This window comes from Polyodon spathula, unplaced genomic scaffold (assembly GCF_017654505.1).
Source record: "Polyodon spathula isolate WHYD16114869_AA unplaced genomic scaffold, ASM1765450v1 scaffolds_1565, whole genome shotgun sequence".
NCBI classification, from domain to species: Eukaryota; Metazoa; Chordata; class Actinopteri; order Acipenseriformes; family Polyodontidae; genus Polyodon; species Polyodon spathula.
Window position 1 is genome coordinate 4,969 of NW_024473042.1, and position 12,532 is coordinate 17,500.

Here is a 12,532-nt window from a genome sequence, read left to right on the forward strand (position 1 = left end):
GCAATGGCACACCAGCTGCTGTCTAAATCCCTTCTCTCTCTCTCTCTCTCTCTCTCTCTCTCTCTCTCTCTCTCTCTCTCTCTCTCTCTCTCTCACTCTCTCACTCTCTCACTCTCATCCCCTTAAAAAAAATGAATTGAATTGAAATGTGTACGCACCTGGACTCCGCAGACTACCAGGCATCGCCCGTAGCGAGAGTGTTTGTATATGGTATACGATTTGAGATATTTTTTTAAGATAGCGGCAGACAGATTATCTTCTTGAATTAATTAATCTGCGACTGTGCATCTGAGCGAACAAAAGGACCTGCTGAAGCGGCAGAACGCGTAAAGGTCCTGAGAGAGAGAGAGAGAGAGAGAGAGAGAGAGAGAGAGAGAGAGAGAGAGAGAGAGAGAGAGAGAGAGAGAGAGAGAGAGAGAGAGAGAGAGAGAGAGAGAGATGGGATGGCCAGAGTTTAGTTTTCGCTTTGCACAAGTAAATCAGACGCCGAGAAGAGAAGAGGCATTAATCTAAGTGGCACACTGACCTAGCAGAAGGGGGATTAGGCTACTAGCGATTGCATTTGATAGAAGAGGAAAGCAGAAACATCCGGTTTGCTTTGCACAGATTAAAACGGGTAAGTGATTTTACGGCTCTTCTATTCTAAATGATATCGCCGGTTTGATTGTTTTAGTTGTAGCTGGACAGTATCGCATGTAACTCGGGGGGTCGTGCCGTGTGCGTGTCGCTAGGTCCCGTATGGCATCGCTGTCACAGATATTACTAACTCTGTATGATGGACTTCTTAGGGATTATTAAAGATTAGAAAACGCTGCATTATCCGGTGGTTCGGCTTTCCCTAGTGTTCTTTGAAAACACTGTTCACAAACAAAATATATATTTTAAAGTTATTATTATTATTATTATTATTATTATTAAGGGCGGCGCGGCGGGTCGGTGTGAGTTTGCATGCTCTCCCCGTGTTCGCGTGGGTTTTATGTGGGTACTCCGGTTTCCTCCCACAGTCCAAAGAGACGCTGCCAGGCTGGATTGGCCTCTCTTAGTTGCCAGAGTTACTCGAATGCAAGTGAGAGTGTATTGCGTTAACCTCTTATTGCCGAGGTGTTGTACAGTACATTGGTTTGGGTTCAGGGATCTGCAGTTCGTTTGCCTTTAAAACAGATAATGTTTTACATAATTTGGAATAGTCCAACTTGAGTGAGGGAGGGAGCAGTTCAGTCTCCGTGCCTAAAGCCTGCCCTGGACTGGAGGGAGCATCCTTTCTCTTAGCGGGGGTGAGGGAGGGAGGGCGCAGTTCAGTCTCCGTGCCTCAAGCCTGCCCTGGACTGGAGGGAGCCCCCTTTCTCGTAGGGTGTGAGGGAGGGAGTTCTGAGGATTGCAGTTGACTCTTTATCTGGAGGTTTCAGTGTGGTATTACATCTTCCCTCTGTCTAAAAATAGCAGATAAGAAGGAGAGGAAAAAGGAGAAGAGGGAGAGAGAGAGGGAGAGAGGGGGGTGGGGCTCACAGCGTTCCCTAATTCCGGCTGCGCTATGACACAAACGGCAGTCCCATTCCTGCCCTCTAGATCATTATAGTTCCATACTTCACACTACTATTCCCTAGCCTAGAGCCACAGTGTTTATTATTGCCTGTTTAAAAGTAGTGCATGCCTTCTGTATTGGTATTAGTGTTATTATAGCAGCTCTGTCACATGTAATTGGTTCCAGGCATTACAATAGCCCTGCAGCTGTTCACGAGTGTCCTGATCTTTGGAGCATTCATCACAAGCCATATTGTAGAAGTAATGAAAGACTATAAAAATAGATTGAGCTCATTTAAAGAGCTTTATTTAACCTGAGTATTAGTTTGTGGAAATTGGGAGAGGGAGAGCAGGGGACAGGGGACAGGGACTGGGACGGGGGACGTTTACAGCAATAAAAGCACAGCAGTGTAATAAAGTATGATAAAGCACAGAGCGGGGTGGTAAAGCATAGGGAAGCATTGTAAAGCACAGAGAGGTCTGGTAAAGCATATACAAATTAAAAGGACTGCAAACACACACACACACTGTATTTGAAAAAGGAAAACACCAAAAGGAGCAAAGACCTAAAATAATAAAGGAAAGTAGATACACAAAAAAAAATGTGAACAATTGATGAAAAAAATAATAAAATCTATCATTTCACGATGTTTCGGACAACTTCAACTGGACGTGAGATAGCAGGACTGTGAAGGAGCTCTCTTTCAAAAGAGAACTTCCAGAGGATGATGATGTCACGATGACTTCACAATGGAATGTCCGTTCCAAGAGGTTCCAAAAGAGCCTCGTTTGAAAAGGAATTTGCCTTCTCTTTTTTTTTTTGCTTCCTGGCTGCACGGGTTCCCACTGCGGTGACTGATCCCACCAATTGCAACGCCTTCCGCAGCTCATTGGTTCAGTTGTAAAACTTTTGGCCCAAGCTGTACTGTGATATATTTTTGCATTTTGTTTTTGTTTAGGTGTTTTCCCTTGGAGATGCGGGTCAGCGGCTGGGAGAATCCTAAAAGACTACAAGCTGGAGCGAGTCTGATCTGAACAAACCCGGTTATGAGACTCTGGCGGTAACTTTCTCCCTCCTCCTTTATTGGAAATAATTGTGTATCGCCTGCAATACACTAGCTGTGCACTAGATGGCACTGCCACTTTCTAATATTATATGTGTGTGTGTGTGTGTGTATATATATATATATATACACACACACATATATATATAGGAACCTATAGCCTCTTTAAGCTGTTAGCTTTTGAACCCTTGAAGGTACACAAGGAATTGAACGCTTGTTGTTCAAATGTGTTGTTTTTCTTCTTAAAATACATTTGAGAGCAACTCAATCATCACGAGGAGGGAACTGACAGTTTAGACAACCAGATCCAATCTCCACAGCAAATTTGAAACCCAGTTTTGAGTTGTGTTTCTGGGAAAACTAGAAAGCGAATGGGTGTAATTCAATATGTTAATGCAACATTATTCTGCAGGGTTCATGCGATAGCTATTCATTTTATAGGGTGAGGCAAAACTCCTGGCCAGAGCTGTAAGTTCTTCCTCTTTGTCTCCCCAGGCAGGTGGCAAGATGATCACGGGCGATGGTCGCGGGCGCCCTGGGGTGTGGCTGCCCCTTCTCCTGGCGGGTCTGGCCGTGGCTCTGGGGGGTTCCCCCTTGTCCTGCCCCCCAAAATGTGAGTGTTCCTCCGGCGAGCAGAGGGTGTTGTGCGCCCGCCGACGCCTGACCGTCGTCCCGGAGAACCTCCCCTCCGACGCGAAGCTCCTGGACCTGAGCAGGAACCGGCTGAAGACCCTCAGCTCGGAGGAGTTCTCCGACCTGCCCCTGCTCCTGGAGCTGGACCTGAGCGAGAACGTCATCTCCGTTGTGGAACCCGGCTCCTTCCGCAACCTGCCCGCCCTCCGGATCCTCCGTCTCAGGGGGAACCGGATCAAGATCCTCCCGGTGGGGGTGTTCTCCGGCCTCCAGAGCCTCCGCGTCCTGGATCTGCGCCAGAACCAGATCCTGGTGTTCGTCGACCACACCTTCAGGGAGCTCTCGAACCTGCGGCAGCTGGAGGTCGGGGAGAACGACCTGGTCTTCCTCTCCAACCGCGCCTTCTCCGGGCTCCTCAGCCTCCAGGAGCTGACCCTGGAAAAGTGCAACCTCACCTCCATCCCCGTGGAGGCCCTATCCCAGCTCCAGGGGCTGCTCCTGCTGCGCTTCCGACGGCTCAGCAGCATCGGCGGGATCCAGGACCTTTCGTTCAGGAGGCTGCAGAGGCTGAGGAGCCTGGAGTTCAGGCAGTGCCCCTCGCTGGGCACCCTGACAGGGAACAGCCTCCTGGGGCTGAACCTCACCTCGCTGTCCATCACAGGATGCAACCTGACCTCCGTCCCCTACCTGTCTCTCCGACATTTGGTCTACCTCCGCTACCTCGACCTCTCCTACAACCCCATCTCCGTGGTGCAGGGCCACCTGTTAGGAGACCTCCTCAGGCTGCAGGAGTTCCACTTGGCTGGAGGCAAGCTGCTGACCGTCGAGCCGGGGGCTTTTCGGGGCTTGACCCAATTCCGGCTGCTCAATGTCTCCTCTAACGAGCTTCCCACCCTGGAGGAGGGGGTTTTCCACTCGGTGGGCAACCTGGAGACCCTCCGGCTGGACGGGAACCCCCTGGCCTGCGACTGCCGGCTGCTCTGGTTGATCCGCAGACGGTTGCGTTTGAATTTCGACGGCCGCCAGCCCTCCTGCTTCACCCCGGAGTCGGCCCGCGGGAGGGAGTTTAAGGACTTCACTGAAATTCTGTTTCCGGGGCATTTCACCTGCAGGAGGTCCCGGATCATAGACCGGAAGCCCCAGGTGGTCCAGACTGACGAAGGCAACACGGTTCTGTTCTCCTGCCAGGCGGATGGGGACCCAGCCCCAAAGATCTCCTGGCTCACCCCACAGAAGACAGTCGTGACCCCCAGCGGCAGGGTCCGGGTGCTTCTCGATGGGAGCCTGGAGGTCCGTTACGCTCAAGTCCAGGACGGCGGGAGCTACCAGTGCGTGGCGAGCAACGCGGCCGGGAATGACAGCCTGCCCGTCAGCCTGCAGGTGCGCGGATTCAACCTGTCGTCGGCGGGCAACCGCAGCTTCCTGTACTTTCCGGACCTGCAGCCGACCCCCTTCAACGTCTCTACCTCTCGGGGGCCTGCCCGCAAACCCTTTGGCGCCAAGAAACTCCTCTTGGCCACCACCATGGGCTTCATATCCTTCCTCAGCTCGATGGCCATCTGCTTCGTCTTTATGTTTTTCTGGAGCCGTGGGAAGGGGAAGATTAAGCACAACACCACCATTGCCTTTGTGCCGCGGAGCAGTGGGGGAGGAGGGGAGGGGGGGGAGGAGCAGAGGGAGGGGACGGGGGCAAGTTCTCCATGAGGCTCATGTGAGCCTGAAGCCGAGGACACAATAGGAGAGCCAGCTCACTAACCTTAAATCTGAGCTCGGGGGTCTAGCAGTTAAAGAAAGGGGCTTGATACCAGGAGGTTCAAATCCCGGCTCAGCCACTGACTCCCTGTGTGTGTGTGTGTGTGTGTGTGTGTGTGTGTGTGAGACCCTGAGCAAGTCACTGAACCTCCTTGTGCTCCATCCTTCAGATGAGACGTCAAACAAACCAGGTCCTATTGGAAGAGACTCTGCAGCAGCAGCAGCAGTTGTGGATGATGCACAGTTCACCCTCCTATTCTCTTTGAATAAATGTGTCCGCTAAATGACTAATTAATAATTCATAATAATAAAGACCCTCGCTGATTTCCTTGCTTCCTCCCAGTTTTTTCCGATGGCAGTTTAATATATAATCAGGGATGGGAACTCCTGTTGCATAGCAGTCTCGTCCATTCCAGGTTTTAATACCGGCTTGATTAGAAACAGTTTGTTTACAGCTCTGGCCAAAGGTTTTGCAACATCACCCTTTAGAATGAACTCATTTTGCTTCATGAAATCGATTGAAACCTGCTGGAATAATGTTGTGTTAACATATTGAATTGCACAGTGCTTTGTATAGTTTTCCCAATATATTTAGCGATCTTGTAGTTTCTTTGATGACATGATGTTAAATAAAAAAATCTATTTTAATGAATGAATTATAAAGCTTTGTTTCAACCCAGTGTACTTTGAGTTCTCATTTCTGATTTCACACAATATCAATTTACTGTTGCCGACTCCAGTTATATATAGCGCTATATATCGTAGGAGGCTGTGTGGTCCAGTGGTTAAAGACACAGCCTTATAACCAAGGAGGACCCCAGTTCAAATCCCAGCTCAGCCACTGACTCACTGTGTGACCCCAAGCAAGTCACTGAACCTCCTTGCGCTGCGTCTTTGGGGTGGGACGTTGTTGTAAGTGACTCTGCAGCTGATGCATGGTTCACACACCCTAGTCTTGTATCTTGTAAAGCGCTTTATTACTATAGTATTTGATCATTATGATTAAAAAGCATCACTATATTCGACATCACTACAGGGCAAAATCTACTGTAGTTGGAGAAAAAACCTTCCTATATTGAGTTTGTAAACCTTTCTTCAATGGCAGATTGCAACGACTCCTTTATCTCCTTAGAGTCTCGATCTGGCGTACCGATGGCTTGGACACGTGTTTGCGTTATCTATAGGCGCCCGCTTTCTTTTATAGTAACCCTAGAACAGCTCTGAAAAGATTAACGCTTCTGACTGCGGATTTACAAATTGAAAAATGTGTATATTATATATATTATTTCTCAATCCTAAAATCGAGCTGCTGCTTATCTTTTGTCCCCACAACTTGCAGACTGGGACCAGCCCGATTTGCCGACTCCGGGAAACGTTGATTGCCTGTCAGTGAATGCTGAGCGTCACTCACTCGTAGGATTATTGACAGGTGTCGTGTGAGTGAGTGATCGACGGGTCCCCTGAGCTTCCATCGACTATGTCAGCTAACATACCACAGAGTTCCTCGCTTTAACGGATGAAGAACCCGTGTCCAAAACGTTATAAATACTTTTAAGTCGCGTTGCCCTTTGTGAAGACACCTTCTATTCTAGTCTACGCACACGCACACTCACACGCACACGCACACTCACACGCACAAGCACACGCACACGCACAAGCACACGCACAAGCACACGCACACGCACTACAATGTCTACCGAACAGGAAACAGCGCTCCATTCTCCTGCAGGACCACGGAGAGCTCCACGGTAGTGTTGTCAAAAGACCTTCACCAACAGGCGCTCAATACCGACTCGGCAGCACGCCGTCTAGTTGAAAAACAGATTTTTTAATTTTAACTGAGATATAAGTTCATCTCTTAAATCATGCTGAAATAATGAATAAATGGCACAATGGACCTCTCCCTCTACCTAATATAAAAGATCGGCTCTTCTTCTCTAATACACGACATGCAATGATGTACTGGACAGCTGATTATAAAGTTTTCTGAGTTGAGTGACGTAGGGGTCGATGGTAGGCATGCGTACTCGGTTTAACGAGTTAACGAGCGCAAAGGCGCGGTAATAATAACTCGAAAGCCTCAGCGAATATGTCATGTGCTGACCATTACACTCTGAAAAGAGTAATTGGTTCCTTCAGTGTCTGGATCTCGGGGCGCTGAAGCCTGGCGTGCAACTGGACCCCCCCCGTCACCCCAAAAATAAAACAATGAATGATCAAAACGTTCAATAAAGGAGACAGGGTGTGCCCACGCTGCGTCTGCAACATTTACCCGACTGTGAATTTCGAGAGAACAACAAACCCGGGACAGCGTTACATTACCACCCCATCCCACCCCCCCCCCCCCTCCCTCTCTCTCTCTCTCTCTCTCTCTCTCTCTCTCTCTCTCTCTCTCTCTCTCTCTCTCTCTCTCTCTCTCTCTCATACCCACACCCCCCATCTCTCTCTTTTCTCTCACGCTCAAGAGGTGGAGCCTCGGTTTCAATTTCTCAGAGTCGGTATAAAGCAGAGAAAGACAGAAAGCGGGTGCGAGAGAAGGAAAGGAACGAGATACCCCAAAACCGCAGGGTCCGGTTCAGCTCCATTACTAAACACAGCTGCAGGCGGCCTGTCAGATAAAGAACGGCATCTTTGGGGGGAAAAACTGGGGAGGGAACTTCCCAAAACATAAGCAAAGATGAAACATTTGATGCTCTTATCGGTCTTTCTTCTGCTCGCCGGTGTCCTAGGGTCCGCTGAGAATCTGCCGAGGCTGAAGCTCACAGTTAAAGGTAAGCTGTATGTTTGTATGTTTGTATGTATGTATGTATGTATGTATGTATGTATGTATGTATGTATGTATGTATGTATGTATGTATGTATGTATGTATGTATGTATGTATGTATATTTAACCAGGACAAAATAATGCAACGTTTAAACTGAATCAGCCGCATAGAGATGTCTAAAATTGCATTAAATAAATCATATCTGTTTATGAATGAGGACTGAAGACGGAGAAGGAAAGATCATCCGATTCCTTCTTCACAAGCCGGGACACACAGTGGATCGGCTTCGGGAGCGGACCCACGGATTGTCCGAATAATATCGCATGAAATCGGATTCGCCCCAGAGCGCTGGGCCGATGGTAGCGCGTTTTCTGGTGCAATGGGCTACACTGATGGACAGGCGCTTGTCTTTCTGGTGCATCCTTTAGGGAAAGTCGAAAGCAGCTGTGGTCTGTATTCAAGAAGCTGTTGCATTGAAAGATCCTACTTCACAATACGCACTGGCACCGAGAGTCCCACCCCAGCTGCGTGTTTCCCTGTTGCTTTATGTAATAACACGACACGAGATGTTAGCTGGATTTAAAAAGGTTTTTAAACCTGCATTAGTAGGGTTTGCGATAGAAATCAGCTGCGCACAATCTTGCTGTACATACGCTGTACACGCGCCACTGGTGTGCATGTGTGTGTGTGTGTGTGTGTGTGTGTGTGCGTGTGTGTGTGTGTGTGTGTGTGTGTGTTGCATTAATGCGTGTGCAACACGTGCTGCAGAACTGCAATGCAGGTGCTCGAGGAGGGACTGCAGCAGCAGCGGCGTGAGCGCGCGTGTAGAGAGAGAGGGAGAGAGGGGGGGACGGGGACGGGACTCAAAAACTTATGAAGCAACACATGACCTCAATTCAGATGTGTGTGTGTGTGTGTGTGTGTGTGTGTGCGTGTGTGTGTGTGTGTGTGTGTGTGTGTGTACACATATCTTTCTGCGAGTGGTCAGCCCATGACACAATGATCTATTTCTCAAGCTTACACAAATTAAACGGCCTCCTCTCGTTTGTAAACTTTTAATGGGCCCTCTTTCGTTTGTCAAGCTTACCACATTAAACAGTATATCTATTTCTCAAGCTTACACAAATTAAACGGTAGCCTCATGGTCAATGAAACACACGCCCGCGCCCCCTGGTGTTGGTTATTGGTAAATTCAATCTAAATACCAAATTGAAAGTGTTAAGTTTATTGAAACCGAATAGATATATAACCGTGTTGGACACGCCCGCGCCCCCTGGTGTTGGTTATTGGTAAATTCAATCTAAATACCAAATTGAAATCTTATAGCCCGAAAGAACAGGTACGTTTCAGTTATGAGGGACAAGACAGTGTATCTGACAGACTTAGGGCAGGGCTGCCCCAGGACTACCGGCGTCACTGAGAATGTGGGGCGCGCAGCCCCCAAAAACTGGAATTCTGCGCAAAAGAGTGACTGCAGGTTTCAATTCCCAACGTGTAACAGAAATTAGTGAAGGATAACGGAACATCTTAGATAATCATCAAACATCTTCTCTCTTTCTTTCTCTCTTTCGTCCTCTCTCTTTTTCTTTCTCATTTCTGACAGACGCTGTCGGGTTTCACTTCCCTGACCCAGAGAATCACACCACGTTCTTTCAGGAGCTGGGGGCCGACTCGCTCTACGTGGGCGGGAGGGACGTGGTCTACGTCCTGCAGTTCACGGAGTCCGACGTGAAAACCACTCAGGTGAGCGCTGTTGAAAAGTCTGACCCCGAGAGAGCGGGTCTTGTGCGCTATTTACGCGGGACAAAATATTTTTTTTGGTTTTGTTTTTCAGATTCCAGTGACTGTAAATGAAAAAGCAAAGAATACCTGTCTCTCCAAGTTGAACGTACCGCAGGTAAGATGTGTATGAAATATAAGCTGGAGGCTTAAGATTTTAGACGTGGAGACTGAACTGTAATTTTTTCCATATGGCACAGTGACACCAACTGGCCAACTGTTGTAATTGCATTCGAAATTTTTCTTTCTTTCAGTCAGAGTGTGAGAACTTCATCACAGTGATTCACAAAGTGAACAGCAGCCTCCTGATCTGTGGGACAAACGCCGGCGCCCCCAAGTGTTGGTTATTGGTAAGTTCAGTTAGAGGATATTTCAAGATATTTGATTATGATTAAAACATACGGGTACATTTCACTGAAATCTGTGATAAGCTTGAAAACAGTACAGCCTTAGATATAAGTAACATTACACCTGGTGCTTGCAGGTCAATGGGACGGAACTGACTGACAGTACCGCCAGCGGCCTCCAGGTGGTGCCAGCTGACATCTCACCACCCTTCCCCTCACAGCGCGTAGCCTCTCTCTCTGCAGGTACTGTACTAGCGGGGGGGATCGTGTTGCAGTACCGCTAGAGACCACTGGGGGGGTGGGGGATGGGGGTTATCCTTATGATGTTTGGAATCTGATCTTGTATTACTGAATAATATTATTATTTGATGTATATGTGGATTAAGATAACCTGGCATGCATTCCCCTTGTCTTTGTTTCAGAGGGAAGTCTCTACTCTGCTTTGTCCGCGGCGGGACAGTTCAATGGCTCACTCCGCCGGACCTACAGCCACAGGAAGCTGCTCAAGAATGAAGACAGGTGGCTGCAGAGTAAGTGCCCCGGGACCCCAGCGTGGGGGCGATCGGGGGTAACATTGTTTCACACTTTAGCCCTTAGTAAACATTCATAAAGGAGCACGATCCAAACTCATTGTCTTCATATTCCTGTCATCCCTCGCTGGGTTCAGGGATGGGAATAAGACTCCATCCGACCGACTGAACAGCGCGATCGGACCACACGACCCACAGTGGCAGGACTCAGCTTACCTGCAGCGTTGTGTTGGAAATATCTGCGCACCCTGGAGATTGACAACGCTGTGATCTCTTCTGAATCTCTTTCAGATCCGCAGTTTGCCGGGTCTGCCCTGGTCCCAGGCAATGAGAAGCACAAGGAAGAGGTTTACTTCTTCTTCAGCGAGCTCAACAAGACAGCCAGCGTCGACGAAGAGCCTTACCGTGCCAGAATAGGACGAGTGTGCATGGTACAGCGAGCCAGATAGACTCCACTGCCGTCACACACAGATTTACAGCTTCAATCAAACTCCCTGCTAACCGAATGCTGGGTTTTGTTTGTATGCAAGTCTAGTGCCGCCTTTCCACTGTCTGGCTCTCCCTCAATGAGGTCTATTATTATTAATATTGAAATGATCAGGAGCCAGGAGTTTGAGCAGGGTTAGAAACTCACACTGTAGGCCTGCTGCACAGCGACCGATGTTGCTGCTAAGCTCAGACTCTAAGATGTTCTCTACGCTCTTGACAGGTGGATGAAGGAGGAAGCCGGAATGTTCCCCCGGATTCCTGGACCACATTCCTGAAGGCGCGGGTGATGTGCGGGGTCCCCTCCAAGCCCCAGCAGTTCAATCAGCTCCGAGAGGCATATGTGTTGACGGGTGAGAGGGGCACTGAAGGATTGCTCTACGGCATCTTTTCAAACGCATGGTGAGAAGCCTGTAGGCTGCTGTAACAGAGGTGTGCGTATGCACTGTGAGATGGGAGCAGAGAAAGAGAAAGGGAGGCTCTTATACTCTCTGAACAGCCTCCCTCTGCTAGTTTCTTTCTCATGAACGTAAGAGTATTTTTTTTTCTTCGGTCCTGTTTCAGGAACACCACTGTGGTCTGTGTTTACTCCATTGAAGAAGTCAATCGGGTCTTTCAGACCTCCAAACTGAAGGGCTACAGCAACACTCTGCCTGCACAGCGACCTGGAACGGTGACTAAGAGACTGAACTGCTCCCTCTCTCCCTCCCTCCCTCATCCCCTTGAGAGAAAGGGTGCTCCCTCCAGTCCAGGGCAGGCTTGAGGCATGGAGACTGAAACCTCCCTGAGAGAAAGGGTGCTCCCACCAGTCCAGGGCAGGCTTGAGGCATGGAGACTGAACTGATCCCTCTTTCCCTCCCCTCCCTGAGAGAAAGGGTGCTCCTTCCAGTCCAGGGAACGTTCCTGCATTCCTAATTATTATTTCCTTCTTTTTCTGCGCAGTGCCTTTTTAAGAACGCAACCAACAGTCTGCCGTGGAAAATGTTAGGGGTCATTCGGGACCACCCAGAAATGGAGGACTTGATCTATCCGCTGGGTCAACGGCCGCTGGACCTGCCGACCGCTGACCGCTACACCAGGACTGTAGCCTCCAGCGCGCAAGGGGTTAACGAGGTGGTCTACAGCGTGCTGTACCTGGGCACAGGTGAGAGCCAGCCCTAGTGGCACTAGGCAGGATTAGGATTAGGCAGATTGAAGAGATTAGGGTGAGGGAGTTTGAAGAGATTAGGGTGAGGGAGTTTGAGATCAAGGTGAGGGAGTTCGATGAGATTAGGGTGAGGGAGTTTGAGATCAGGGTGAGGGAGTTCGATGAGATTAGGGTGAGGGAGTTTGATGAGATTAGGATTAGGCAGATTGAAGAGATTAGGGTGAGGGAGTTTGAAGAGATTAGGAAGGGATTGCATTCTTGCTTCTCTTTCACAGAATCAGGGAAGGTGCTGAAAGTGCTGCACAGCGGCGAGGAGGCCTTCATCATCTCTCAGTACAGACTCTTCAGAGACGAGGCTGCTGTCACTGCCATGGCTATCGACAACAGCACGGTGATTACACACCACACACACACCCGCTCACACACACACTCACACACACACCTGCTCACACACACGCTACACACAGCACACACGACACACAGCGACTCCGATGTGACGTGTGTTGT

The 12,532-nt window shown here is 49.1% G+C and overlaps 2 protein-coding genes across 2 annotated transcripts in view; both read left to right on the top strand.

Moving 5' to 3' along the window:
• Window positions 1–431: 431 nt before the first annotated feature.
• lingo4b (leucine rich repeat and Ig domain containing 4b) lies at window positions 432–5,058 on the top strand. The gene is given in 4 exon segments (XM_041243059.1): window positions 432–616; window positions 2,481–2,582; window positions 3,081–4,862; window positions 4,865–5,058. Coding segments are annotated over 2 exon segments (1,839 nt in total). The 5' UTR covers window positions 432–616; window positions 2,481–2,582; window positions 3,081–3,092; the 3' UTR covers window positions 4,934–5,058.
• Window positions 5,059–7,421: 2,363 nt separating this feature from the next.
• The window catches only part of si:ch211-113g11.6 (uncharacterized protein LOC559008 homolog), an 8,080-nt gene continuing 2,969 nt past the window's right edge, over window positions 7,422–12,532 (top strand). Inside the window, exons 1-11 of the mRNA XM_041243058.1 lie at window positions 7,422–7,741; window positions 9,340–9,479; window positions 9,571–9,633; window positions 9,770–9,865; window positions 10,000–10,105; window positions 10,285–10,392; window positions 10,684–10,823; window positions 11,102–11,280; window positions 11,443–11,551; window positions 11,821–12,022; window positions 12,301–12,416. Of these exons, the coding sequence (XP_041098992.1) occupies window positions 7,648–7,741; window positions 9,340–9,479; window positions 9,571–9,633; window positions 9,770–9,865; window positions 10,000–10,105; window positions 10,285–10,392; window positions 10,684–10,823; window positions 11,102–11,280; window positions 11,443–11,551; window positions 11,821–12,022; window positions 12,301–12,416 (1,353 nt within the window). The 5' untranslated portion in view covers window positions 7,422–7,647. The remainder of the gene's footprint in view (window positions 7,742–9,339; window positions 9,480–9,570; window positions 9,634–9,769; window positions 9,866–9,999; window positions 10,106–10,284; window positions 10,393–10,683; window positions 10,824–11,101; window positions 11,281–11,442; window positions 11,552–11,820; window positions 12,023–12,300; window positions 12,417–12,532) is intronic.